General features: G+C 51.4%; 1 protein-coding gene across 1 annotated transcript; it reads left to right on the top strand.

The window, feature by feature from the left end:
• Positions 1 to 556: 556 nt before the first annotated feature.
• On the top strand, positions 557 to 26,428 carry LOC123501843. The gene is made up of 12 exons (XM_045250871.1): positions 557 to 734; positions 6,285 to 6,836; positions 8,095 to 8,300; positions 9,049 to 9,212; positions 9,851 to 9,999; positions 10,467 to 10,626; positions 10,926 to 11,053; positions 12,666 to 12,839; positions 13,918 to 14,190; positions 15,542 to 15,664; positions 16,208 to 20,734; positions 20,912 to 26,428. The coding sequence occupies exons 2-12, from the start codon at positions 6,582 to 6,584 to the stop codon at positions 24,689 to 24,691; spliced, it is 9,939 nt and encodes a 3,312-aa protein (XP_045106806.1). The 5' UTR covers positions 557 to 734; positions 6,285 to 6,581; the 3' UTR covers positions 24,692 to 26,428.
• Positions 26,429 to 26,769: the final 341 nt, after the last annotated feature.

Below are 26,769 nucleotides of genomic sequence, written 5' to 3' on the forward strand. Positions count from 1 at the left end.
CAATTAATTAAAAGATATATTGATTAATTAATGCGGAAAAGTGAAGAAAAAGCTCAACTATCCAAAAAATGAAAGCAATATTTTGCAAATTAACACTAATTATAAGGTAATTCCTTACATGAAACTTGAAATATATAAAAGAGAAAAGAAGAGGAAAAAAATAAATAAATAGATAAAGTAAATGAATAAATAAACAAATAATTAAATGAACAAGCCGAGCAGAGAGAAATATAACAACCCCAAGAATCAATGCAGTTATATCGCCATTGAAATAAATCATAATAGAATATATAAAAATAAAATTAGAATATATAGAAGTAAAAAATGGCAGCAATAAAAAGGCCGAGAAATTAACCCAAGAAAGGAGAAAATAAAGCCGCCATAATTTACCGCAATATTATGACCATTGAAATAAACCTCAACAAAACATCCCAAAAGAACGTAAAACACAAGCAGGTCAGTCTGGGCAGCAATAAAAAGGCCGAGAAAATGGCGGGGGACAGGGCTAGGGGGGGGAGGGAAGGTCTCGCGTAGTCTCGCTGGGTCTCGCGGAGTCTCGTTCAGGTCACGTGACTCGGAGACGTTTATTTTTCCCCAGCAATGGCGCCAACCCGTATATGTGCTGTTATTTGTGGCCCCTCACCGCTCCTGGGACGCCGCGAGGCCCTCCGAGGGGTGTGCTAGAGGGCGGGAGATGCGGTGCGCGGCGAGGACGTGGCCCGGAGAGGAAAAAGGTGAGGGAAAACCGGGAAATTACGGGTTAAATATGGACGTTTTGGGTAAATACTCTGGGTGTCAGGCGGACAGTCGCTCCTTCTCGAGGCTTTTTTACCAAGATGCCAGCCTTATTCCGGCCTGGGGGGGCGTGGCGGGCGCGGCGCGGGCGTGGGTGGCCAGGGCGGGTTGGGCGGGGGCGGTGATAACGGGTGGGAAGAGGGAGAAATGGGGAGAAATAAGAGAAGAATGTTAAAAAGTGTCGGGCTGTGAGAGGCAGTGGTGCCATCTAGTGAGCCAGCAATTGAGGTGCGAGTGGCGGGGAATTACTGCTTATTTCCCTGCTTTTCCTGCTGCCCCGCGCCCCGCCACGCCTGGGACATGGACCAGGGGCCTCCTCACCCCGGGGCACGCCAGTGGTACGCCCCGCGGGGCTCTAGTAATGGAGATAATTGCATTGTTCACTGTACGTCTCTCGCTGTGTTTACCTTTTTGGGCATTGATTTTCATAACTAAGGCTGATTTTTAGGGTTTTACGCCCCCCCTCACTGGCCCTAGGGCTCCCCTGGGGGGCGGGGGGTGGCCCTCGGGGGTGTGAGCCACGGGGGGTGTGTAGGTGTGTTTGTGTGTACTGGTGTGTATGTGTGTGTACGTGTTTGTATCTGTGAGTGTGTGCGTGCGTGTGTGTGTGTGTGATGCCTTGCTAGCTAGCGGTGTGTGTGTGTGTGTGTGTGTGTGTGTGTGTGTGTGTGTGTGTCAATCATGCAGTTCTCTATGTGTGCAGCTATGTGTGTATGTATGACAGTTCTGTGTGTGTGTGTGTGTGTGTGTGTGTGTGTGTGTGTGTGTGTGTGTGTGTGTGTGTCATATGAATACAAACAAACCAAACCTAAGTAAACCTAACCAAGGCATCATTGTTTGTGTGTTTATTTGTTTGACACACACACACACACACACACACACACACACACACACACACACACACACACACAGGCTATGTTCCCCATTACAAACCTTCCTTAGTGTGGTGGGAGTGAGGGAATGGAGTGGCATGTGTTGCTGGGATGACCAGTGGAATGTTACTTTGTTGTTGTGCAGATTTGGGTCAATGGAATTAGGTCATGGCAGGTCAACTTTGTGGGGGGGTGGAGTGGAGGTCAGGTCATGTGTGTGTGTGTGTGTGTGTGTGTGTGTGTGTGTGTGTGTGTGTGTGTGTGTATGCGTGTTGTTTTCATTATCTGAGTTTCTTCATTTCTTTTTCTTTTTTGTCGTCTTTTCATATGTGTATCATCATTTCTCTCTCTCTCTCTCTCTCTCTCTCTCTCTCTCTCTCTCTCTCTCTCTCTCTCTCTCTCTCTCTCTCTCTCTCTCTTGCTTCTCATCTTTGTAATCTTTCCATTTCACACCATCATCATCATCATCATCATCATCATCTGTCATTATCGGCTGTTCACATCATTACAATCTTTCATTCAAATCATCACTATCTTTTCACATCATCATCATCATCTGTCATTATCAGCTGTTCACATTATAATCTCCTATTCCCAGCATCACTATCTTTTCACATTACCATCATCATCATCATCATCACCACGACCATCATCTGTCATTATCAGCTGTTCACATCACAATCTCCCTTTCACAGCATCTCAGTGTTCTATTCACAGCATCACTTGTCATTATCAGCTGTTGAGGTTGTCACAGTCACTATCATCTTTTCACCACATCATCACATCATCTCACTAACTAACAGCATTTCACAGCATCACCATTCATCACCACAACCACAGCATATTCAACCTGAGTGTGTGTGTGTGTGTGTGTGTGCGTGTGTGCATATGCATTTCGTTACTACTACTACTACTACTACTACTACTACTACTACTACTACTACTACTACTACTACTACTACGACTACTGCTACTCACAATAACTATAGAGAGTTTGAGTAAATTAGTTATGGGGTCAGTTATTGATTGTGTGACCTGTTGAACTCTGACCTGTTGACCTGTGACCTGTGACCTGTTGAGTTGGTGGACAGGTGTATGGGTAATTAGGTCATACTTGTGGCTCACCTGTGCTTGGGAAGAATAATTTGTATTTGTTTTATTTCTTTATTATGCCTATGCTTGTGTGGATCTGCTTTTGTTTTTGTTGCTTTGGGTTAGGTTAGGTTTAGTGTGTGTGTGTGTGTGTGTGTGTGTGTGTGTGTGTGTGTGTGTGTGTGTGTGTGTGTGTGTGTTAAGATAGATATACTGCATTTCTTGGTCATTTGCTCCTTTCCTCACTACTACTACTACTACTACTACTACTACTACTACTACTACTACTACTACTACAAAACTGAGGCTGACTGTAATGGCTTTATTTGATGCAAGGGATGGTCATATTGAACAAAAAGTGATCCAGGAAAGATGAGACGAGCTTGGTTACTTAATCCCTCCAGTACCATGATGCATTTCCATATGGATTTTTTTTTTCTATTAATTATTTATTTGTTTTTGTTTTTTTTCTATGTATGGAAGAGGGCCAGCCAAGGGAAAGAAAAAAGAAAAGATTAAGGAAAAGGCCCACTTGAGTGCTGGCTCTGTACAAAGAGGAAAAGCGTCAGCCAAAATTAGGGAGCAAATGCCTCGATATTTGGCTTACTATTAGGCAATTTTATACACCTTCAGAAACTTATGTGGGGGATTAAAATTGTGAAAACTGGCCATTAATCTTCTCGCCTCAATAAACCCTTCCTATTGTCAATAAAATCATCTGATCACACCCAAAACTAATGGTAGAAAATGTGTGCCAGTACTAAAGGGGTTAATGAGTGGTGTTTAGAAGTACTCACTGCTGAAATGTGCCTCATGAACGTGCTGTTATGTTCTGCAGGGAATAGATTGGTGGCTTCACTGACTTGTTGCTCCTGTGTTCAATTAGCTAAGGTGAAAAGGAAGTGTACTGGTTGTTAATGAGTTTTATTTAATATTTTTTTTAGTTCTCTGTGGTGAAATGTATAAAATAAGTACGTATTAATGCTGCAGATGTCTTGGTTTTCTTGTGTTCAATTAGGTTAGGTCAAAAGGAAGCGTACTAGTTGTTACTGAGGTTTTTGGGGAAGATTACAAGTTATTATGATTGTTTTTCTTAGATTACTTATTGTTATGATTATTTATTAAGTGTCCTATCGTGAAATGCAAAACTTAGGTAGGTGATAATGTTGGTGTAAGAGATAGATGTCTTTTAAATGTCTTGTGTTGAGTTAGCAAAGGTGAGAAGGAAGTTTGGTAATTGTTATTGAAGTTTTTTAAAGTTAGGTGTGGTTGAAGCTCAAAAATTAGGTAGGCATTAATTTGGTGTAGCAGTGGATGTCTTGTAAATGTCTTGTGTTCAGTTAGCAAAGGTGAAAAGGAAGATTACTAGTTGTTATTGAGTTTTGCTTCAAGTTTCCTGTGTTGAAATGCAAAAATTAGGTTGGTAATAATGTTGTTGTGAGAGGTAAATGTCTTGTATTGAGTTAGCAAATGTAAGAAGGAAATTTGCTAGTTGTTATTTGAGTTTTTAAAGTTTTCTGTGGTGAAATACAAAAAATAGGTAGTTATTGTTGTTGTAAGAGGTAAATATCTTGTACCGAGTTAGCAAAGGTGAGAAAGAATGTTACTAGTTGTTATTTGAGCTTTTTAAACTTTCCTGTGGTGAAATGCAAAAAATTAGGCAGGTGTTGATGTGATGTATGTCTTGTTGCTCTTGTATTGAGTTAGCAAAGGTGGAAAGGAAGATTGCTGGTTATTTGGATTGTTTTTCATAAGTTCCCTGTGGCTGAAGCTCAAAATTAGGGAGGTGTTCATGTTATTAGAGGTAGACATCTTGTAAGTGTCTTGTGTTGAGTTAGCAAAGGTGGAAAGGAGGATTGCTGGTTGTTATTGAGGATTCTTTGGTGGAGAAGATTACTAGTTATGACTCTCTCTCTCTCTCTCTCTCTCTCTCTCTCTCTCTCTCTCTCTCTCTCTCTCTCTCTCTCTCTCTCTCTCTCTCTCTCTCTCTCTCTCTCATGTACTTGAAGCTGAAAAATTAGACATGCATTAGTATTGTCTTGTGTTGAGTTAGCAAAGGTGGAAAGAACATTACTAGCTACTATGATTTATTTATTTATTTATTTTATTTATTTATTTTTTTTGTGGTGAAATGCATAAATTAAATAAGTACTAATGTTGGTATAAAAAACAGATGTCTTGTATATATATATATATATATATATATATATATATATATATATATATATATATAAATGTCATGTGTTGAGCTAGGAGAAAGAAAATAGATGACGATATTATTATGATTTGAGTTTTGAAGATTTGTGTGGGGAAAAAACAAAACAAAAAACAGAAAAACTAGAGATAAATGAATGATAAACAGTGGATAGAGTAGAAAAGGAGTGAACTGTAGAATATTGATTAGTATGTAGATGAGGTAATGAATAACAAGAACAGGGAGAAGAAGAAGAAGATTGAGAGGGAGGAGGAGAGGAGGAGGAGAAATGAATGTAAGAGATGATAGTATTAGAGTGAGGTATAGAAAAGATGATGCTAACTTGAAGAAGAGGATATGAAATAGAATATGAAAGAAATGAATGACTATAGCAAAAAAAGGGAGCAGGAGGTGGTGGTGGTGAATAAATGAGTGAATAAGAGATAATAGTAATAGGAGACATAGAAAGAGATGATGTTGATTAGAAGAAATATAGATAATTTAGATAATAATGATAAAAGGAAGGATGATACAGAAACATAGGAAGAAAACGTGTACTTGGAGAAGAAGAAGAAAAAAGAGTAATAAAGGAAGATGGAAGCAGAAGATAACAAGACAAAAAAAAAAAAAAAGAACAAGAAGAAAAACTCAAGGAAAGAAAGAAAATAAGGAAGAAAAAAGAAAAGAAGAACATGAGGAAAGAAACAGATTAAAGAAAAAAAGTCAATATTTAGACAGTATCGACCTAGCAAGAACCAGAATACCGACAGACACACAGATGGACAGACAGACAGAGACAAACAGAGAGGCAGGCAGACAGATGGACAGACATAGGCAGGAATGCAGGCAGACAGATAGACAGACAGAGGCATGCAGGTAGGCAGGCAAGCAAGCAAACAGAAACAGACAGACAGACAGGAAAAAGGAGAGGAATGGGAGAGAGGGAAATGAGAGGAAGTGATGAGATAAGAAATGACGATAAAGAAAATACACACACAGGATTCTTTTGTTTTTTGTGTGTCTTTTGAGGAAAACTAAGAGAGAGAGAGAGAGAGAGAGAGGTTTGCTTTCCTTGCCTTTTATAATTCATATTTCTTCTTTTCCTAGTCCCTTTCTCTCTCTCTCTCTCTCTCACATGGGTTGGAAGTACAGGATGTAGCAGAAGTTATTATTGTTGGTTCAATGATACTTTGGTGTCAGTAATGTTGTTGTTTGGTTAGTGTTATTGTGATGTTACTAATGTTGTTTGGTTAGTGTTATTGTGATGTTACTAATGTTGTTTGGTTAGTGTTATTGTGATGTTACTAATGTTGTTGTTGTTGTTGTTGCAGACTCCCCTATACGTAGAGGCCTAAAGGAGATAATGACCCAGAGGTGAAGAGGAGACAAGAAGAAGAAGAAGACGAAGAAGAAGAAGGAGAAAGAGAGTGTGTGTGAGAGTGAGAGTGAGAGTGAGAGAGAGAATCAAGAGGAAATAGATTAAGAAGAGTGAGAGGAAGAGAGAGAGAAGAGGAGAAAACTCAACCTAACCCAATATACTGCTGAGACTCAAGGCCCAGCACCACCGGCCACGCCACACGCACCACACCACACCACACCACACACGCACCACCACAACCACCACCACCATGTCTACACGCATCAAGAGGCAGCTTAGCAAGAGTGGCAGCGGCGGCGGGGGTGAGGGGGCGGCAGCCGGGGGCGTGGCGGCAGCCCCCGTGTCAGCCGCTGCCGCCGCCGCCGCCACCACCGCTGCTGCCGCCAGACGGAAGCGGCGCGTCGACAACTCTGGTTCAGACGATGAGGAACGGTCGGTGTGGACCCCAAAGCACCTGGGGGACCTGAGGGCGTACAACAGGTCTGCCTCAGAGGCCCCGGCTGAGGTGGGTAACACATGCCTTCACTGGGGCAACCTGGGGTGAGGCTGATAGGCTGGGGGGAGGGGTTGGTGGGCTGGTGTGGGATGGGTGAGCTATGGTGGGATGGGTGGGCTAGGATGGGGTTGGTGAACTGGGATGGGGATTGGTGGGCTGGGGTGAGGGTTGGCTGGGTTTGGTTAGGTTAGGTTAGGTTAGGTTAGGTTAGGTTAGGTTAGGTTAGGATAGGATAGGATAGGATAGGATAGGATAGGATAGGATAGGATAAGGTTAAGTAATTACTTTGGTTAGGATTGGCTTGGGTTGGGGCTGAGTTAGGTCAGGTTGAGCTGGGGCTGGTTTGGTTAGAACTCATTGGTTTTACTTTAGTTATGTTTGGTTTCAGTGGCTCGGTTTGGTTTGGTTGGAACTCATTGGGTTTAGATGTGGTTGGGTTTAGTTTCATTGTGTTGGATTTGGTTGAGTTTTGTTTCATTGTGTTTGGTGAGGTTAGGTTAGGTTGTGTTTGGTGTTAGTAGGTTAGGTATGATTTGATGTGATCTGTTTTAACCACACCACCTCATGACCACACACCACCACACACCTCTCCAGCCACACTACAACCACACACCACTACTTCAACACACACACCTCACAACCACATACCAGTACCACAAACACCTCACACACACACACACACACACACACACACACACACACACACACACACACACACACACAGGCCTATCCGAAGATCGGAAATAATGAGCTCTGAGCTCGTTTCGTAGGGTAACGTCTGGCTGTCTCGTCAGAGACTGCAGCAGATCAAACAGTGAAACACACACACACACACACCTCGTAGTGTAGTGGTTAGCACGCTCGACTCACACTCGAGAGGGCCCGGGTTCGAGTCCCGGGGCGGCGAGGCAAATGGGCAAGCCTCTTAATGTGTAGCCCCTGTTCACCTAGCAGTAAAAAGGTATGGGATGTAACTCGAGGGGTTGTGGCCTCGCTTTCCCGGTGTGTGGAGTGTGTTATGGTCTCAGTTCTACCCGAAGATCGGTCTATGAGCTCTGAGCTCGCTCCGTAATGGGAAAGACTGGCTGGGTGACCAGCAGGTGACTGAGGTGAATTACACCACCATCATTGCCACACAGCCCAGGCACTTCACAGCACCTCGCAATCTCACCACACACACACACACCACCACCACCACCACCACCACCACCACCACCACCACAGCACAGCATAGCACCTGACAGTCTGACATCCCATCCCCCCACAGCTGTTCCGCAAGGACCTGATCTCTGCCATGAAGCTGGCGGACAACGAGCCACTGAGTTCAGACGACTTCTGGGGCATTGGGGACCCCTGGCGGCAGGAGTGGGAGCGTGGCGTGCAGGTCCCTGTCAACCCAGACTCACTCCCTGTCTCCTCCGTCACTGTCACCGTGCACAAGCCTATCAAGGATCGGGAGGCTAACTTCAGGCTGTGAGTACTTAATGCCCTCAAATGTTCTCTCTCTCAGGCTGTTTTTCTCTCTTGTATGTGCTCTCTCTTCTCTTCTCTCTCTCTCTCTCTCTCTCTCTCTCTCTCTCTCTCTCTCTCTCTCTCTCTCTCTCTCTCTCTCTCTCTCTCTCTCAGCAGAAATCATTATTCAAAACTAACCTAATCTAACCCTAACCCAGTGGCTCCCATACTTTTCCACTGTAGAATGTGGTACAGTCAACAGTCTCCTCATACCACGGCCCTGCTTCCAGAAAAAGTCACTTCCAGCAACTATCAATGTATTCACCAGTAGAACACACAAATGAACTAACAACAGTGAACACAACTCAATGTAATGATGTAAGGATGCATCTGTTTCTTCCCCACCAGCTGATCCAGCCCACACTGTCTTGTGTAAGCCAATAAGTGTTCACATGATTAATGAAGCAAATTTAACTAAAGATCACATATTATCCTAAAAGTTTAACAATTTTTTACTTATTTTTTTATTTATTTTTTATTTATTTTTTTTGTATGCAAGAGGGGAAGCTGGCCAAAAGCAACAAACAATATAAAAAAGGCCCACTTTATTGCCATTTTCCTTAAAGATAATAGAGTTATCCTGAAGTCAGGGAGAAATGTCTTGAAACCGCCCTGTACCCCCGGGAAGGCCTTCAAGTACCACAGATTGAGAACCACTGCCTTAACCTAACACTAACTCCCTCTCTCTTTCTTTCTCTCTCTCTGACAGAACAAAGGAGAAATTTATCCGGGTGAACCACGATGAGTTTTTCAGCAACGAGCACCACATCCTCAGCAACCTTCCCACCAAGGCGGAGAAGATGTGCCGCTACGACATGGACGATCTCGACGACAAGTGGCTCACTGCATACAATGGAGAGCGTGCCAGGATGGGTCAGTGTCCATCTGTTTGTCCGTCTGTGTCTGCGTGAGGGTGTGTGAGTGATGAGGGTAGTGGTGGTGGTTGTGTCTGTGTGTGTGGTTGTGTTTTGTTTTGTTTTTTTGCACTGTAGGATGGGTCAATGTCTGTCTGTGTCTGTGTCTGTGAGGACGTGTGAGTGATGAGGGTAGTAGTGGTGGTTTTTGTGTGTGTGTGTTTTGTTTTGTTTTGTTTTGTTTTGCACACCAAGATGGGTTAGTGTCCGTTTGTATGTGTGTGTTTGTTGGTGTGGTAGTGGTAATGTTTTTCTTTTATTGTTTTATATCTTTATCATCTTTTTTATTCTCTACTACCTATTTTTCCCTTACAAACCTCTCCTTGCCTCCCTTCCCTTCCCTTCACATCCCATCACATTCCTTCTGTCCATTCCCATATAATCCTCTCTCTCTCTCTCTCTCTCTCTCTCTCTCTCCTCTCCTCTCCTCTCCTCTCCTCTCCTCTCCTCTCCTCTCCTCTCCTCTCCTCACCTCACCACACCACACCACACCACACCACACCACACCGCACCACATCACACCACACCACTACCACAACTGCCTTATTGTTCTGCCCCGCCCTGCCCCTAACCGCTGCTCTCTCCACCCCCTGGCAGGAGCGGCCCCGGTGCCTCCGTTGATCTTTGAGATGATAATGGAGCACCTTGAGGAGACGTGCGGGGAGAACATCAACAAAATGCACAAAACGGAGGAATCTCTCAACATCGAATTTGATGAGGATGTTATTTGTGATGTCTGCCGATCGGTGAGTGTGTGTGTGTGTGATAATAGTAATAATCTATGTTTTTTTATTTTTTTTTTTTTTTTTTATTTATTTATTTATTTTTTTTTTTTTGAGAATTAAGTTGGGAGGAGGTGTGACTTTATACCTCTCTCTCTCTCTCTCTCTCTCTCTCTCTCTCTCTCTCTCTCTCTCTCTCTCTCTCTCTCTCTCTCTCTCTCTCTCTCTCTCTCTCTCTCTCTCTCTCTCTCTCCAATATACTTATCCCTTCAGTACTGTGATGCATTTCTACATTCATTCTGGTTACTATTTGATGATTTTATACAGCTTCAGACATTTTTGTGGGGATTAGAATATTGAAGACTAAAAACTGTGCCCATTGATTTTCTGCCCTCCAAAGACCCTTCCTAATGTCAATAAAATGGTCTAATGGTACACAAAACTCAGGTAAAACTGTGTGCCGCTATTTACTCACTATCATTTCCCAACAGCCTGACAGTGAGGAGGGCAATGAGATGGTGTTCTGTGATGCCTGCAACATCTGTGTACACCAGGCTTGCTACGGCATCACCGCCATTCCCTCCGGCTCCTGGCTGTGTCGGACCTGCTCCCTCGGCATCAAACCAGACTGTGTGCTGTGTCCCAATAAAGGTGTGTGTGTGTGTGTGTGTGTGTGTGTGTGTGCTTGAAAAATGTGTGTATTTGTAGGAGAAATGTATATCTTTGTGTGTTGATTGTATGTGTATATGTGTATGTGTATATGTATGGGAAATGTATATCTTTATGTGCATTGATGTGTGTGTGTGTGTGTGTGTGTGTGTGTGTGTGTGTGTGTGTGTGTGTGTGTGTGTGTGTGTGTGTGTGCGTGCACAATCTGTTAGATATGTAAACATCTTATGTATATAATGTTTGTGTGTGTGTAGCTAAAGTTTCCATTGTTGTGCTCACAGGTGGAGCCATGAAGTCCACCAAGTCTGGGCAGAAGTGGGCCCATGTTGCCTGTGCGCTGTGGATCCCGGAGGTGTCCATTGGCTCAGTGGAGAGGATGGAGCCCATCACCAAGATACCCAATATACCTGTGAGTCACCTCAACACTACACCTCTCTCTCTCTCTCTCTCTCTCTCTCTCTCTCTCTCTCTCTCTCTCTCTCTCTCTCTCTCTCTCTCTCTCTCTCCTAATCCTGTGTGTGTGTGTATGTGTGAGTATTTACCTAGTTGTAGTTTTACAGGGCCTGGGCTTTACGCTCGTGTTGCTCTGTCTCCATATCTACACTTATCCAATTTTTCTTTAAAACTATGCACACTCTTTGCTGACACCACTTCTTCACTCAAAATGTTCCAAGTTTCACATCTTTGCGGAAACTATATTTTTTAACATCTCTCAGACATCTTCCCTTCCTAAGTTTTTTACTATGTGATCTTGTGCTTCTAATGTCATATTCTTCTCTTAGGATCCGTTTCTCATTATCCACTTGATCCATTCCGTTAATCAATTTATAAACTTGTATCAGGTCTCCTCTCTCCCTTCTTTGTTCCAGGGTTGGTAGATCCATAGCCTTTAGTCTCTCCTCATATGTCATCCCTTCAAATTCTGGAACCATTCTTGTAGCCATTTTTGTAGTCTCTCAAACTTCCTTATGTGTTTCTTTTTATGGGGGTCCACACAACTCCTGCATATTCCAATCTGGGTCTTGTTATAGTATTTATCAATTTCTTCATCATTTCTTTGTCCATGTAGTGAAATGCTAATCCAATATTCCTTAGCAAATTATATGTCTCTTTGAAAATTCTATCAATATGGCTTACTGGTTGATTGTTTTCTTCCATCGTCACTCCTAAGTCCTTTTCCTTTTTTATTTTCTACAGTTCTACTCCATCTCCCATCTTATAGATTCCCACAGGTCGTCTTTCACTCTTTCCCATTTCCATGACATGGCTTTTGTCTACATTGAATTCCATCTCCCACTTTTTACTCCATTTCCAGTGTGTGTGTGTATTTACCTAGTTGTATTTACCTAGTTGTAGTTTTACAGGGCCTGTGTGTGTGTGTGTGTGTGTGTGTGTGTGTGTGTGTGTGTGTGTGTGTGTGTGTGTGTGTGTGTGTGTGTGTGTGTGTTCTGCCTCCTCCTTCTCTCTGACATCTTTCTCTCTCTCTTTTTCCATCCTAATATTGTGTGTTGTAAGTGTGTTCTGCTGCCTCCTCCTCCTCCTCCTCCTCCTCCTCCTCCTCCTCCTCCTCCTCCTCCTCCTCCTCCTCCTCCTCCTCCTCCTCCTCCTCCTCCTCCTCCTCCTCCTCCTCCTCCTCCTCCTCCTCCTCCTCCTCCTCCTCCTCCTCCTCCTCCTCCTCCTCCTCCTCCTCCTCCTCCTCCTCCTCCTCCTCCTCCTCCTCCTCCTCCTCCTCCTCCTCCTCCTCCTCCTCCTCCTCCTCCTCCTCCTCCTCCTCCTCCTCCTCCTCCTCCTCCTCCTCCTCCTCCTCCTCCTCCTCCTCCTCCTCCTCCTCCTCCTCCTCCTCCTCCTCCTCCTCCTCCTCCTCCTCCTCCTCCTCCTCCTCCTCCTCCTCCTCCTCCTCCTCCTCCTCCTCCTCCTCCTCCTCCTCCTCCTCCTCCTCCTCCTCCTCCTCCTCCTCCTCCTCCTCCTCCTCCTCCTCCTCCTCCTCCTCCTCCCTCACCTGGACCTGTTCGCCCCCACAGCAAAGTCGGTGGGCGCTGGTGTGTGTGCTGTGCAGGGAGCGGCGTGGGGCCTGCATCCAGTGCTCCGTCAAGACCTGCAAGACAGCCTACCACGTCACCTGCGCCTTCAAACACTGCCTGGAGATGAAGGCCATTATTGAGGACGAGAGTGCCGACGATGGAGTCAAGCTGAGGGTGAGTAGATGATGCGGTTTTAGAGAGATTAGGATGAGTTTTTTAATTATTTCTTCTTTTATATATATATATATATATATATATATATATATATATATATATATATATATATATATATATATATATACAGTATATATATATATAAGATGGGAAATTGGAAAAAAAAAAAAAAGGCTCAGTTAATTGCTAAGGGATGTAGGAGTGGTGATGAGGGTGAATAATGGTGATGATGATGGGCAATGAGGGTGGTGGGGTATTGGTAAGGGTGAGGGAAGTGGTGATGGTGGTGAGTAATGGTGATGATGATGGGAAGTGATGGTGGTTGGGTGTTGTAAGGCATTGGAGTTCAGGTGAGGATGAGTAGATGATGGAGGGGGTGTTGGTGATGATGGTGTAGGAGTGGTGATAGGGTGTATAATGGTGATGATGAGTGTATAGGAGTGGTGATGAGGGTGTAGGAGTTGTGATAGGGTGAATAATGGTGATGATGAGGGTGTAGAAGTGGTGATGAGTGTGTAGAAGTGGTGATAAGGGTGTAGGAAGTCATTCAGTCATCCCTCATACACAGCCTGCCATCTTCCACCCTTTCCCTTTCACAGCAGCTCATTCAGTCATCCCTCATCCACAAAGCCTCTCAGCTTCCATCCTTTCCCCTTCACAGCAGTTCACTTGTTACTCCTCATTTACACAGCATCCCTCTCACAGCACCTCACACAGTCACCCCTTTATCTCCCACACAGTGTCCCATCTTCCCTTCTTTCCCTTTCACAGCACCTCACAGTCACCCCTTCATCTCCCACACAATGTTCCATCTTTCCTATCCTTTCCCCTTTACAGCAATTCACATCACTTCTCATTTACACAACATCTTATCTTCCACTCTTTCCTTTACACAGCACCTCACACACATTCACCCCTCATATAACCTAACCTACCCTACTTTACAGCAGCTTATCCCTAACTTAAGCTAATCTACCCTTTCCCTTTCACAGCAGCTCACCTCACCTTTCTGCCCTACCCAACCTTACCCTACCCTTTCCCCTTTCACAGCAGCTCACTCAGCCACTCGTTGTTTCAGTCATATTGTGAGAAGCACAGCGTGTCGAGCAAGAAGCTGGGAGGGCCGGAGGAGACAGGGGACAGTGATGAGGTGGAAGACGAGACTGCTGGCTCCCCAAAACGCAAGAAGGACTGGACATCGGAGCAGAAGAACCAGGCGAGGGCGGCCAAGCTGAGGCAGATCGAGGCGGAGTTTTACAAGCATGTCAATCCAAAGGAGACTGCGAACTTCCTTGACATTGACCAAGAGACCACAGAGACCATATACAATTACTGGAAGCTGAAGAGGAGGGTGCGTTGCCTACCTGTGGTGGTGCTGTATGGCAGAGAGAGAGAGAGAGAGAGAGAGAGAGAGAGAGAGAGAGAGAGAGAGAGAGAGAGAGGAGGGGCCTGTGTTCTCAAATGCTTTACTCTTTTTCTCTCTCTGTTACATACACTCAGAGATGGTTAGGGTATTTAAGAATGTTTTTCCAATTCACAATTTTAAAAAGATCGTCATTCACACCCTTGAAAACTGTAATGAAATGCTTTATTCTCTCTCTCTTCACTATTTTTCAAGGCCCCACAGATGGTTAGGGTTTTCAAGGGTGTTTTTCCCATTCACATTATAAAAATCTTTGTTCACACCCTTGAAAACCTTACTGAGATGCTTTATTCTCTCTCTACCACAATTTTCCAAGGCCCAGGAGATGTTTAGCAGGGATTTCAAGGGTGTTTTTCTTTCTTCACAGTGTATAAATCTTGTTCATCTACTACCAGAGCCATAAAGACACCTTTGAAAACCTTAATGAAATGCTTTATTCTCTCTACCATGATTTTCCAAGACCCTTGGAGATGTTTGGCAGGGTTTTCAAGGGTGTTTCTCCTGTTCACAGTGTATAAATCTTGCTCATCTGTCACTAGAGCCATAAAGACACTCTTGAAAACCTGTCACTTCACCACGAGCCTTTTGAAAGTAGTGAAGCTGTGGTGGCAGTTACAGTACAGTACAGAGAGGCAGGGAAGGAATGGTTGTGGTCTGGTGGTGTTGTGGTGTGGTATGGTGGTATTGTGGTGTGTGGTGTTTTAGTATTAGTCTCATTGTTTATAGTGGTGATTTCATTCTGTATTATTGTATCATTACTAATATCACTTTTTTCTCTCTTCCTTTGCTTCCTTTTCTCTTTCTTCCTGGCTTGTTTCCCTGCATTTCCTTCTTTACTTCTTCACCTTCTCTCATCCTACTTTTATTCCCTACTACTCTTTTCCTCCTCTCTGACTTCCCTCTCAAATTCTCCTCATTCCCTCTTTCTCCTTTCATTTCCTCAATCTTTTCCTTTCGTACCTTCCTGCTTCATTTCATTCCTTTTATCCCCTCTCCTCCTCCCCTGCTTGCTTCTACCCTTTCCACCCTTCCCCTGCTTCCCTCCATACCTTCCCTGCTCTACCCTTCCCCTTCTTTCCTCTACCCCTCCCCTGCTTTTCCCCTCTTCCCCTGCTTGCCTCTACCCTCTCTACTCCTCGCCTGCTTCCTTCTATACCTCCCCTGTTCCTTTACCCTTCCCTTGTTCCTCTCTTCCCATGCTTGCCCCTCCCATGTTTCCCTCCTTTCATCCCGTGTTCCTCTCTCCCTCCCCTGCTCCCCTGCTTGTTCCCTCCCCCAGGCAAGCTTCAACAAGGCTCTGCTGACGCCGCGCAGTGAAGAGATCGACCTTCTGTCACACCAGCAGGAGCACGACATTGAGAACATGAAGATGTGTGTCCAGCTGCGGCAGTACCTGGAGAGGGTGAGTGTGTGTGTGTGTGTGTGTGTGTGTGTATTGTATGGGAGGGGTGGTATGCTGGTGGTGTCCTCTGATATGGTTTTAAAATCACTTGTGTGTGTTTGTGTGTTGATGTAGGATGGTTTGTGTGTGCGGTGTGTAGTGTAGTGGTGTGAGAGGAGAGTGGTGTAGGGCAGTGAAGTGTGGTGGAGGTGATGAGAGGAAGTAAGGATGAGGTGAACAGTTTGTTGGGGAGTGCAGTGAAATGTTATGTACCTTGTTGTTTCTAAGGAAGTGGAGAGAGAGAGAGAGAGAGAGAGAGAGAGAGAGAGAGAGAGAGAGAGAGAGAGAGAGAGAGAGAGAGAGAGAGAGAGGGTAGGAGTTTGAGTCAAAGGGAGAATGTGGGGTTGTTTTAAGTAGGAGAGAGGTGAAAGATGAGTGAGAAGACAGTTGTGTAAAGTCTGTATGTGTGTGTGTGTGTGAGAGAGAGAGAGAGAGAGAGAGAGAGAGAGAGAGAGAGAAAAAGAGAGAGAGAGAGAGAGAGATTAAGCTGTGTCTCTGGTGCAGGTGAGGAACTTGTGCTACATGGTGAACCGGCGAGAGCGTCTGTCCCGGTCATTCATCAAGACACGGGAGCAGACATTCTCCAAGCAGGCGTGTTTGCTGGCTGGCGCACCGCTCAGCCCTCAGGAGGCAGCCGCTGTGCTGCAAGCCAACCATGGCCCCTCTGTCTATGACAACATGTATTCCCATCCTGGGGCGCCACGACCCACGCCCAAGCAGTTTGAGCGGCTGGTGGCTCTGATGGCTGGCACACTGGTGGCCGACAAGCCGCGGCCACCCAAGAGGCCGCCACAGCGGAAGGACGTCAATGGCCTGGTGCGGCCCAAGAAGGAGCGGCCAGCGGAGAACCCCTACAAGCGCACCTACGTCAACGGCGCAGAGCAGCGCCGCTCCAGGTCTTCCTCCACTGCCACCACCACTGACAGCGACTCAGATCTGCCAGCCACCAAGTTGAGTCTGCCAGCCAAGGGTCCGGCCCACAACTCGGTGTACACTTCCTCTGAGGAGGAGATGAACAAGGAGAACTTCTCCCTTAAGGTGGAGCTGCCCTCCCCCAAGGTCAACAAGCTCTTTGACACCCCTGACAAAGACAAGGCAGAGGCAGGGGTGGCTGCCTCCACCTGGGGCCGGCCAGGGCGGCGGCAGCGTGGCACAGGGCGCCCCAACGCACTCAAAAACAAGAGTTACCGGTCAGTGGGTGAAGAGCGCAGCTCACGGGAATTTGACAACCTGCTGGGCAACACACCCCTCAAGAAGGAGGCAGAGGACCTGCCACCGCCCCGCCTGGATACCTCAGAGGACGAGGCGGCCAAGGCACAGCCACCACCAGCCCGCCGCCGCAGCAAGAAGAAGGTCACACCGCCCAAAGTAGAATCCAGCGGTAGTAGCGAGGAGGACGTGCCACCTGCCCCAGCCCCAGCCCCAACACCTGCCCCACCACCCATGCCATCCCCCACCCTCACCAAGGACAAGAAACAAGTCTCACGGCGTGGCAGGTGGGGCAGGGCGGGGGTGGGCAAGGAGGAGCCTGGCACAGCCCCAGCCAGCCCCGGGCCAGTGGCTGGGGCAGGCAGTGCGGTGCCCAAACTGGAGCTTAGCGACGATGAGGAGCTTGCCCCACCCACATACCGGCTGTCCAGCGATGAGGACGATGAGGATGACTCTGCCGGGCGGCGGGGCGGGGCGAGCAGCGATGCTGGAGACCACTCTTCGTCATCCTCCGCCTCGGAGGCCCCCGCCCTGCCCAGCAAGAGTGCCCCAGCCAGTGGTAGTGAGGCAGACAGTGAAGACGGGGCGGACGGTGGGGCAGATGGGGCTGCTGCGGCTGCCACGCTCAAGACCAAGGCTGCTAAGAAAGAGTTCACGCCCAAAATCAAGGCACGGGTGGAGAGGATGAACAAGCGGCGGGGTGGGCGGGGCGTGGCACGGCGGGGCGAAGCAATGGAGGCGGAGGCAGCACCTGGGCCGCTGCTGGTGCCCCAGAGGATGGCTGCCAAGAAAGCCTCAGAGCGCATCACTAGTCAGAACACCACCACCCCCACCCCAACTCCCGCCCCGCAGGACACATCCGCCCCACCCTCAGAGCCCACCATGCCAGAGTCCAAGCGCTGCCTTGCACGCCCCGCCAAGGATGAGGTGGAGGAGCCCTTGGAGGAGGAAAAGAAGACCTCCCCCACCAAGGGCAGGAAAGCCAAGGTGCGGGAACGCCTCCAAGAAGAGGCAGCGCCGGCACCACCACCGCCGCCGTTGCCTGCCACAGAGGTGCCCAAGAAGGCGCTGTTTGAGCCACCTGAGATCCTACCCTATGTGCCCATGCGCCAGGCCGCCCGCAAGGCAGCAGAGAACCTCAAGGGTGGCACCAGCAAGGGCCCTGCGCCGCCCCCCACTGACACCGAGGAGACAGAGCAGGTGGCCAGCCCCACCCCACCTCCCGCCAAGGCCAAGCGCACCTCACGGCAGGAGGCGCGGGTGGCGGGCCGCGCCAAATCCAAGTCACCCCGCGCTGCCAAGCTGCTGCCCTCCACAGCCACCCCCGCCCCTAGCTCTGCCCCCTCTTCAGTCCCTGCACCCCTGCCCACACCCACACCCACACCAACACCCACACCTACACCCACACCCACTCCCACACTGGCCACAGACTCAGAGTCAGAGAGTTCCCCGGAGAGTCCTGCCCGCCCCTCCCCGCCACGTCACCACTCCACCAGAGAGGCCCGGGACCTGCTCAAGGCAGCCAAGTCCATCTTCTCCGACAGCGAGGAGGAAGGCTCGGCGGCCGTGCGGCGGGAGCGCCCCATCACCCTGCCACGAGGGCGCCCCGACCCGCTGCTGGAGGCAGCCAAGGAGGCTCATCCCGGGGAGCAGTTTTTTCGTGGCGAAGTTTTCGTGCGGGAATACCAGAGCTCCTCCTCAGACGGGGAATCTGGGGCAGGACGGCCCTCTACCCCGGGGCGACCCCAGGGTGACGATGCCCCAGCCAGAGGTCCACACCCGCAGCCCTTTCGTGGGTCACGGGTCTCCGGGGACCTCCACCTCACCTCCTCCTCAGATAGCGAAGGGCGGGAGGTGGAGAACCAGGCGCCTCCCTCCGGCCCCGGCCCTGGCGCTGGCCCCCGAAGGACGGCCCCCGACAAGAAGCTTAAAACTTCCGATGGGCGGCCTGAACACGGGTTTCAGCCGCCGACTTCTGAGAGAGGTGAACCCAGAGTGGCCACGGAGGGAGGGCGGGGCAGTGGCCGGGGTGGGGCGGGGTCGCGCCTCATGCGTCACGGTCGGGCTCAGTGCAGACCGAGAGCTTCTGCTGGTGACCTCGCCCTGCAAGACCTCCCGGGTGACCCTGATGCGGCATCCGCCTGGCGATCCGGCCCTGCCACACGAGAGAGAGACTCGGGGAGAAGAAGAGAGAGAGAATCTGCTACTGGTGCTCCCGCCCTCTCCCCCCTTGGGGCGCCCCGCAGAGAGGTACAGCCTGAGGAACCTCCCACCCGCCCCACCCTCCCAAGCTGCCGGGAGAGGGTGCCACTCCCCCCCGGCCAAGAGGCGCCGCCATTAGTGGCTGCAGCCGCTGACCTCCGGGACGAGGAACTAGTACAAAGGCGGCGGCCCAAGGGCAGCTGCAGCAGGGACCCCAAGCAGCCCCGTCCACCCCTCACTGCCTCCCTGGCCAGCGGGGACGAGGCCGATGCATCCCCCAACTCCTCACCCACCCCTACCCCCACCAGGCAGGATACCTCCAGGCTGAGTCCCTTGCCGGGCAGCCGGGGTGATGATGAGGAGGAGGATGAGGAGGACGACGAGACCGAGGTGGTGGCGCCGCTAGACAAGAAGGAGGGCAAGCGGCCCAGCCTGGAGCGTGCAGGCAGCCCCGCCCCACCCCATGGGTCTGGTCAGGGCCCTGGGGGAGGTAGGCCCAGTTTGATGGCTTTTGGGTTTGTGGACGAGGAGGAGGTGAAGGTGGAGCGGCTGGAGGACATAGTGGACACCTCAGATACAGAAGAGCAGGACACCAAGCGTGTGCGTGTGTGTGACAGTGAGGATGAGGTGTCCCAGGTGACAGTTGCTGCTGCCTCTGCGGTGGCGGTGGCGGCAGCGGTAGCGGTGGGTGGTGTGGAGGCCCGGGTGGAGCAGCCCAAGGACAGCGGGTACAAGAGTGCAATAACCACGCCAGAGCCCCTGGAGCGGGCCCTACCCGGCGGCGTGGACCTGCCCGGCCCTGTACATAGTGTTGTAAATAGTTTTATAATGCCTGAGGACCCCGACTCCAGCAACAGCAGCGGTGGCAAGACCCCCGCCCCTGCCCCTGCACCCCTGCCCTCCACTGCAGGGCCCACCGCCCCTGCCGGCCCAAGCGACATGAAGCAGCAGCAGCAGCAGCAGCCTCTGAACAAATTCCTCTCCCCCTCCAAGAGGAAAAACCTGGAGGACGTGATCGGGGAGGTGAAGCGGCAGGCAGAGGCCCACCTGGAACCCTGCCTGCCCACCACCCCTGCCCCTGCTAATGCCCCAGCCTCTGCACCCACCCCAGGCCCACCCCCACCAACTGCACCACCCACTGCCCCCACACCACCATCTGTCACTGGCCCTGGCTCCACCCAGACCTCTGCCTCGGTACCCGGCCCCACCATGCCCCTGGCCACGGGTCCTGCCCCACTGGTGCCCACCTCCCCGCCCCCTGCAGAATGCCCTGCCTCTGCCTCCTCATCATCACCATCCAGCTTTGTGGAGCAGTGGCGGGGGCAGTGGAAGAGTCCACCCCCGGCAGAGCGGCAGGTGGAGGGGCCCCACCTGCCACCGCTGTCCCAGCTAGACATGGCCTCCATCATGGACCTGCAGCGGGCCATGTACACACAGGACTACAACTTCATGTCCCTGCACTTCAGGTTTGAGCAGATGTTCCCGCTAGCTTACCTGCAGCAGCGACAGCAGCAGCAGCAGCAGCAGCAGCAGCAGCAGCAGCAGCAGCAGCAGCAGCAACAACAACAACAACAACAACAACAACAACAACAGCAACAACAACAACAACAGCAACAACAACAACAACAGCAGCAGCAACAACAACAACAACAGCAGCAGCAACAACAACAGCAGCAGCAGCAGCAGCAGCAACTACAACAGCAGCAGCAGCAACAGCAACAACAAAAACAGCTACAACAACAACTACAACAGTTGCAACACCCATCCTCAGCATTGGAACTTTCTAATCTGGTGCAGCAGCAACAGCAGCAGCAGGGTCCAGGCAGCACAGGGAACAAGGTGATCAAATCCCCTCAGCCTTCCCCTGGGGCAGGCCAGAAGATGGCTGCTCCTCAGGCCTCACCAGGTGCAGGCCAGAATGTGGCTCCACCCCAACCTTCCCCAGGGGCAGGCCAGAAAGTGGCTCCATCCCAAGCCTCCCCTGTAGCAGGACTAAAGGTGGTGCCCCCACAGATCTCCCCAGGGTTGTGCCCCAAGGTGCAGGCCTCCCAGCCTTCACCAGTGGGGGTCCTCAAGGTACAAGCACCCCAGATGTCCCCCAACACACTCTCGGCCACAGCTCCTGCAGCCTCTCCTGGCATGGGACTCAAGGTGGCCCCTCCCAGAACCTCCCCAGGCCTCATACCATCCCAGGCCTCCCCAGGGGTGCTACCACCACAGCCTTCCCCAGGGACTGGACAGCAGGTGGTACCCCCGAGGTCTTCGTCACCCGGCCCTATCCCTGTGTGCCTACCCAGCCCCTCCCCCACATCTACCAAGACACTGCCCCCTACCCCCTCCCCTTCCAATCTGCAGGGCAGCACCACCCAGAACCAGGGGGCCTCTGAGGCCTCAGTATTAGCTCCCCCACACGCCTCCCCACTTAGTGATGTGTCAGTATTACTGTCCCGCCCCGCCCCTTCCCCTGCCAAGGCGGCCACTCCCCTCCCATCGCCACCTAACGCTGTGCTGCCACCCAAGAAGGACTCCGCCGTGCCCAACGCCATGGTGGCAGCCCAGCCCGCTGCCGCCAAGTCTCCCTCCAGTCCACTGCGCGCTGGACGGTCCTCCTCCTCTCCCCGCGCCGCGCCGGAGCCTGTCATCGAGACCATCACGCTGGAGGACGGCGAGAGCACCTCGCAGGAGGAAGCTTCGGTTGTGGGGTCCGCTGCGGGCGCCCCGGGTCAGAAGCGTGTGCCTATATACATGCAGGAGGCTGCACGCGCTCCACGTGTGCCAGAGAAGCGGTCCCCGCGAGCGCGCACAGCGTCCCCCCGCTGGAACAAGGAGCCCGTGCGGCCCAGAGAAAAGAGACCCCAGCGACGCACATACAACAGAGGGCGCGGGCGGGGCGCGGGCGGGCGGGGCCGCGGCCGGGGCCACAGTCCACGCCTCAACTCCGCCTCTGTGCCCAAGGAGCTTCAGGGCACCGTGTATGATTTTGATTTCGACAACGATTTCGACGACGACGGCCCGGCGGCCAGCACCACCTTAGACGACCTGCGCCGCTCGCGGGAGAAGCGGCAGTCCGTGGACACCGCGCCCCCGCCCGTGCCGCCTTCCCTCACACCCACACATGCCTCTGCTTGTGAGTCTCGGGAACAGTCCCCTAAGAAAGGCGGCAAGAAGGCTAAATCCGCCCACAAAGACAAGACTGCAGTCGCTCCTGTCACCGCCGCCATCGCTGCTGTGGCCAGTGCCGAGGCGGAGGAGCAGGACGACAATGTGGCCAAGATCCTGCAGGACTATCACAACATGCAGAACTCTCAGCTCCGGCGCAACGCACACTCACCCTCACCGCAGCGGCCCCAGGCGCCTCCTGACGGACCGGCCGAGGCGCCGCAGATGTTGCCGTACACCTCGGGCCTGGCCGACGATAAACTGGCGCTCTCTGGCCTGGCCGACGTGCGCGACGAGGCGCAGGTGGAGACAGGCGTGTCAGGGGCACGTGATGCAGGAGGCGAGGACCTCGCCAAGGCCGCCGTGCCCTCGGCCCAGCTCGGCATGGATGAAGGCACCAACCAGCTCAAGTTGAAGATCAAGGGGCCGTACGCCAACTCATACTCCAGCAGCAGCGTGGCAGCGCCGCCGCCGCCCGCCTCCTCCACCACCTCCACACTGCGGCGCATGAGGAAGAAGGAACTGATCCGCCAGTACTGCTGCCAGGACCAGCTTCCCCCCGCCGAGCACCACGGAGAGGCGGGTGGGGCCCCGCACAGCGCCCCCAGTCCCGCGCTACAGGTGCGGTCCGGCATCACCATCCCCAAGGCCGTGGCCTCCATGACCTCCATCCCCACGCGCGAGGACTACAAGATGTACACGCAGGAGGAACCCGGCGGGCGACGTAAACGCCCTTCGCGGGAACTGCGCCACCTCAAGATATGGGGCATCAAAGAGGACGGTGGCGGCAGTGGCGGCGGCGGCGGCAGTGGTGGCGGCGGCGGCGGTGGCAAGCGGAACTCTGAGAGCGGCGAGAATGGAGACCCCAGCAGGAAGAGGCCGCGGAGCGCTAAGGACGCCTCAGGCAAGGGCGGTCCATCAGAGGACGTCGCCATTGCCGTCAACGCCGCCAACGCTGTTGCTGTCGCTGCCGCCGCCGCCAACACTGCCAACGTTGTCAAGCCGCCCAAGCTGAGGATCAGCCTGGGGAAGAACAAGACCGAAGTGACCACGGTGCCTGCCGAACCCGCGGCTGACGCCGACGCCACCACGTCTGCCACCCACCGCCACCATCACCACCATCATCACCACCACCACCACCACCGGCCGCCAAAGAAGCGGTTGGCGGAGGACAACCCGATGGACAAGATCAAGAACGACAATCTCAAGTTCCGGGAGCAGGTCATGGCGGAGTTCGACAAGCCTGGCCGCAAGACTGCCGCGGAGCGGGAGCGGCGCGCCAAGAAGCGGCGGGTGTTGGGTGGCGGCGGCGGCGGCGGTGGCGGGTCAGGCTCGGAACAGGAGGACCGGCACGCTGTGGTGATTGCCGGGGACAGCACCAACCCCTCCAAGCTCGTCATCCGCAGGTTTAAGCCCAAGAGTGATGCCCCCTCCCCACCCTCCGCCGCCGCCGCCGCCAACACCAACAACAACAACAACAACAGCACTGCTGCCGCCGCGCCTACTGCTGCCGCAGGGCGCCTTGCGAAGGTGGAAGACGAGCCCAGTCCCTTGCAGACCTCGCTCAAGATCAAACTGCCGTTGCCCAAGGCTGAGCCCAAGGCAGAGCCCAAGGCGGAGCCCGAGGCGGCGCGGGACACCACCACCGGCAGCAGCAACAGCGGCGGAGGGGGTGGCCGGGGCGACTGCCCGATGCTCAAGGTTCCTCTGCGCCTCAAACTGTCTCGACGCCCCGACGGCTACGTGGCGTCCAATTCCCACAGGCGGCCTCCCCCCGGCGTGCTGGACCAGGGTCCCGGACCCCCCATCCCGCTGCATCCGCCGGACCTACCCCAGGACACACTGCATTCTCCTGACGTTCCCAACACCGCCCCTGCGCCCCTCCAGACCACCATCACCACCACCGCCAACACCACCACTGCACCCACCACCACCACGCCGTCGCGGCCCTCGTCGTGCCGGGGCTTTGCCCCGCTCCCCGAGGAGCGCCGCACGCCGCCACCGCAGCGAGTCCCTGAGCCGCGGGTTCCGCCCCCTGACAGCAGGATACCTCCCTGTGGCGCTCCGCCCACCTCCCCGCCCCCCCAGGTGTACCAGTACAGCGGCGCTCCACCGCCTGCTCCGTCTGCACCTCCCCCTTCCCTGGGACACGAGCCGCTTGGCCTGGGCCCCCTGGAATATGGCCTGGGGGGGCTGGGGCCTCCGCCCGTGCGTCCTGACCACGAGCAGCAGGAGGACGTACTACAGCGGCTTGCGGCGGCGGCGGCGGCGGCGGCGGTGGTTCGTGGCGCTGGTGGACCGCCGCCGCCGCCGCTGCCCACCCAGACGGGGCCGCCGCCGCCGCTGCTGGACGTGACGGGCGTGGCGGGGCTGCGCCACCCACTGTACCCTTTCAAGGAAGGCTCTGACTGCAGATGATAAAAGCTGCGTCCCTCTAGTACTAGTGCCACTAATACCACTACGCTAAGGACTACTACACGTTAAGTAATAGTTATGTACTAGTTACTACTACTACTACCACTACTACTACTACTAGAGACAGAGACAGAGAAAAACAATGTGAGAGAGAGAGAGAGAGAGAGAGAGAGAGAGAGAGAGAGCCGTAACCATGTACAAATGTAGATAGTGTCGGTAGGGGCGGGCGGGCGGGCGGGTGGGCGGGTCAGGAGCGCCTCCCCCTCGTGGGCTGTTCATCACTTGCATCTTGTTCATCACAGCAACAAACAAACAAACAAACCAGTTTTACCGAGCACTGTTCGTCTGTCTGTGTGTCCGTCTGTCTGTCTGTCTGTCTGTCTGTCTGTCTGTCTGTCCGTTTCATTGAGTACGTTTGGCGAAGAAGGAGGGAAGGCAGGAAGGCAGACGCTTTGGTTCGCCCTCCGCGCCACTCAGGAGGGAGGGAGGAGAGAGGCCCGCCCTTTTTTTTATATCTTTTTGTACCATTGTAAATAGGAGGAATGTACAAATTAATGTATTCGCATTTTTTATTCTTTTTATTACTTTTGTACAGATTTTTTTTTCTTTCTTTCCTTTTAATGTTTTTTTTCCAAGATTTTCGTTCGCACTCATCATCATCGTCCGCCTCGTCGCTCGTGTGTGTGCGGAGGAAAATTCCCTTATTTATTTATTTTAATCCCTCGAAGCACGTCGTGTCACAAATAGCGAAGGAACGCCGCCACCGCCACCGCCGCCGCCGCCATGCCATCACTCAACCATGTCTTTCGAATGTCCCTAAATAATGACACTTTTTATAATATATATTTCCCATTTTATTATCATTATTTTATTAGTAGTAATTTCTCTCGCTCCTACACACAAACTCATTAATTTTATGGATAAGTTGTATGGGTAATCCACTCCACTCCCCCTCCACGCCCTTCACGACGAGACAGTGGCGGTGGAGTGGGTGTCTGAACAGGAGTGGTGGAGTGCGCCGCCTTCAGGAACGTCAGGAACAGACTCGTGTGGTGTTGGGCTTTTTTGGAGACAGGAAAGGTGTCCATGTGTTGAAGTGTCAGTGTGCTGGAAGGACGTGAGAGCAGGACGCCGCCCCTTTACCCTCCAAGGCTCGTAGTGTTAGAGAGAGAAAGAGAGAGAGAGAGAGAAAGAGACAGGCTAAGTGAGTGATGGAAACTTCAATAGAGCCGGGCTGTGTCACGGACGGCACCACAGAAAAGTTACACAAAGAAAACCGGTGAAGTGATATGTGTTTTTCTTTGTTATTATCATTATTTATTGTTTTTATATCGTTACCTTAGATTCTGAATGATTTTATTGTATTTTCAAATTTTGTCGTCATTATTGTGTTCGCTGCCATTATTTTGCCATTCATGTACTGACACTATGTCTGATTCCCTTACCCCCATCCATCCCCTCACACAAACACACACACACACACACACACACACCACGGCCGCGTTGCGTTGCGGGGCGTTTTTCTGTGACGTGTTGGGAGAACCTTTGTAAATATAAAAGAAGAATAATGTACATATATAAACAAAAATACAAAAACGTAAAAGATTTTCTCCACTCACCTCGGGCTCCTCAGAATACGATTTAAAAAATAAATAAAAAGAAGCGAGATAGTCTTGTAAAATCTTTAGTGTCATGTGATAACAGTAAAATTATTGAAATATAAATTTTTTATGTTATATACAAGTTGTTTCATTTTGACATTTGAGAGAGAGAGAGAGAGAGAGAAGGAGTATGTATCTGTTGCTGCTATTTATGTATACGGGTAAGTTTTATTGTGATATGTTTGGGACAGATAGATAGAGAGAGAGAGAGAGAAAGACTCAGGACTCCCTGTCCTGGATGCCATCATCCACATACAGACTGGATGCTGTGGAGCGGCGAGCCCTCTGACTTCTTGCCGGCAAAGAGGAGCAGCAGCAGCCAGCATCAGTGACTGTCACTGGAGTAATGCCAGGATGTGTCGGCACTAGTGGTGTGCTACAAGGCTCAGGTACTGCGAGTCTCCCACCCTGACCCCCTGA

The sequence above is a fragment of the Portunus trituberculatus genome, chromosome 10, assembly GCF_017591435.1.
Source record: "Portunus trituberculatus isolate SZX2019 chromosome 10, ASM1759143v1, whole genome shotgun sequence".
NCBI lineage: Eukaryota > Metazoa > Arthropoda > Malacostraca > Decapoda > Portunidae > Portunus > Portunus trituberculatus.

Bases quoted from the DNA above. Each gene is read 5' to 3' on its own strand.
- LOC123501843 (XM_045250871.1), top strand. From the start codon at position 6,582: ATGTCTACACGCATCAAGAGGCAGCTTAGCAAGAGTGGCAGCGGCGGC. The intron at 8,301-9,048 runs GTGAGTACTTAA...TCTCTCTGACAG, and splicing joins CGGGAGGCTAACTTCAGGCT to AACAAAGGAGAAATTTATCC. The intron at 14,191-15,541 runs GTGCGTTGCCTA...TCCCTCCCCCAG, and splicing joins ACTGGAAGCTGAAGAGGAGG to GCAAGCTTCAACAAGGCTCT.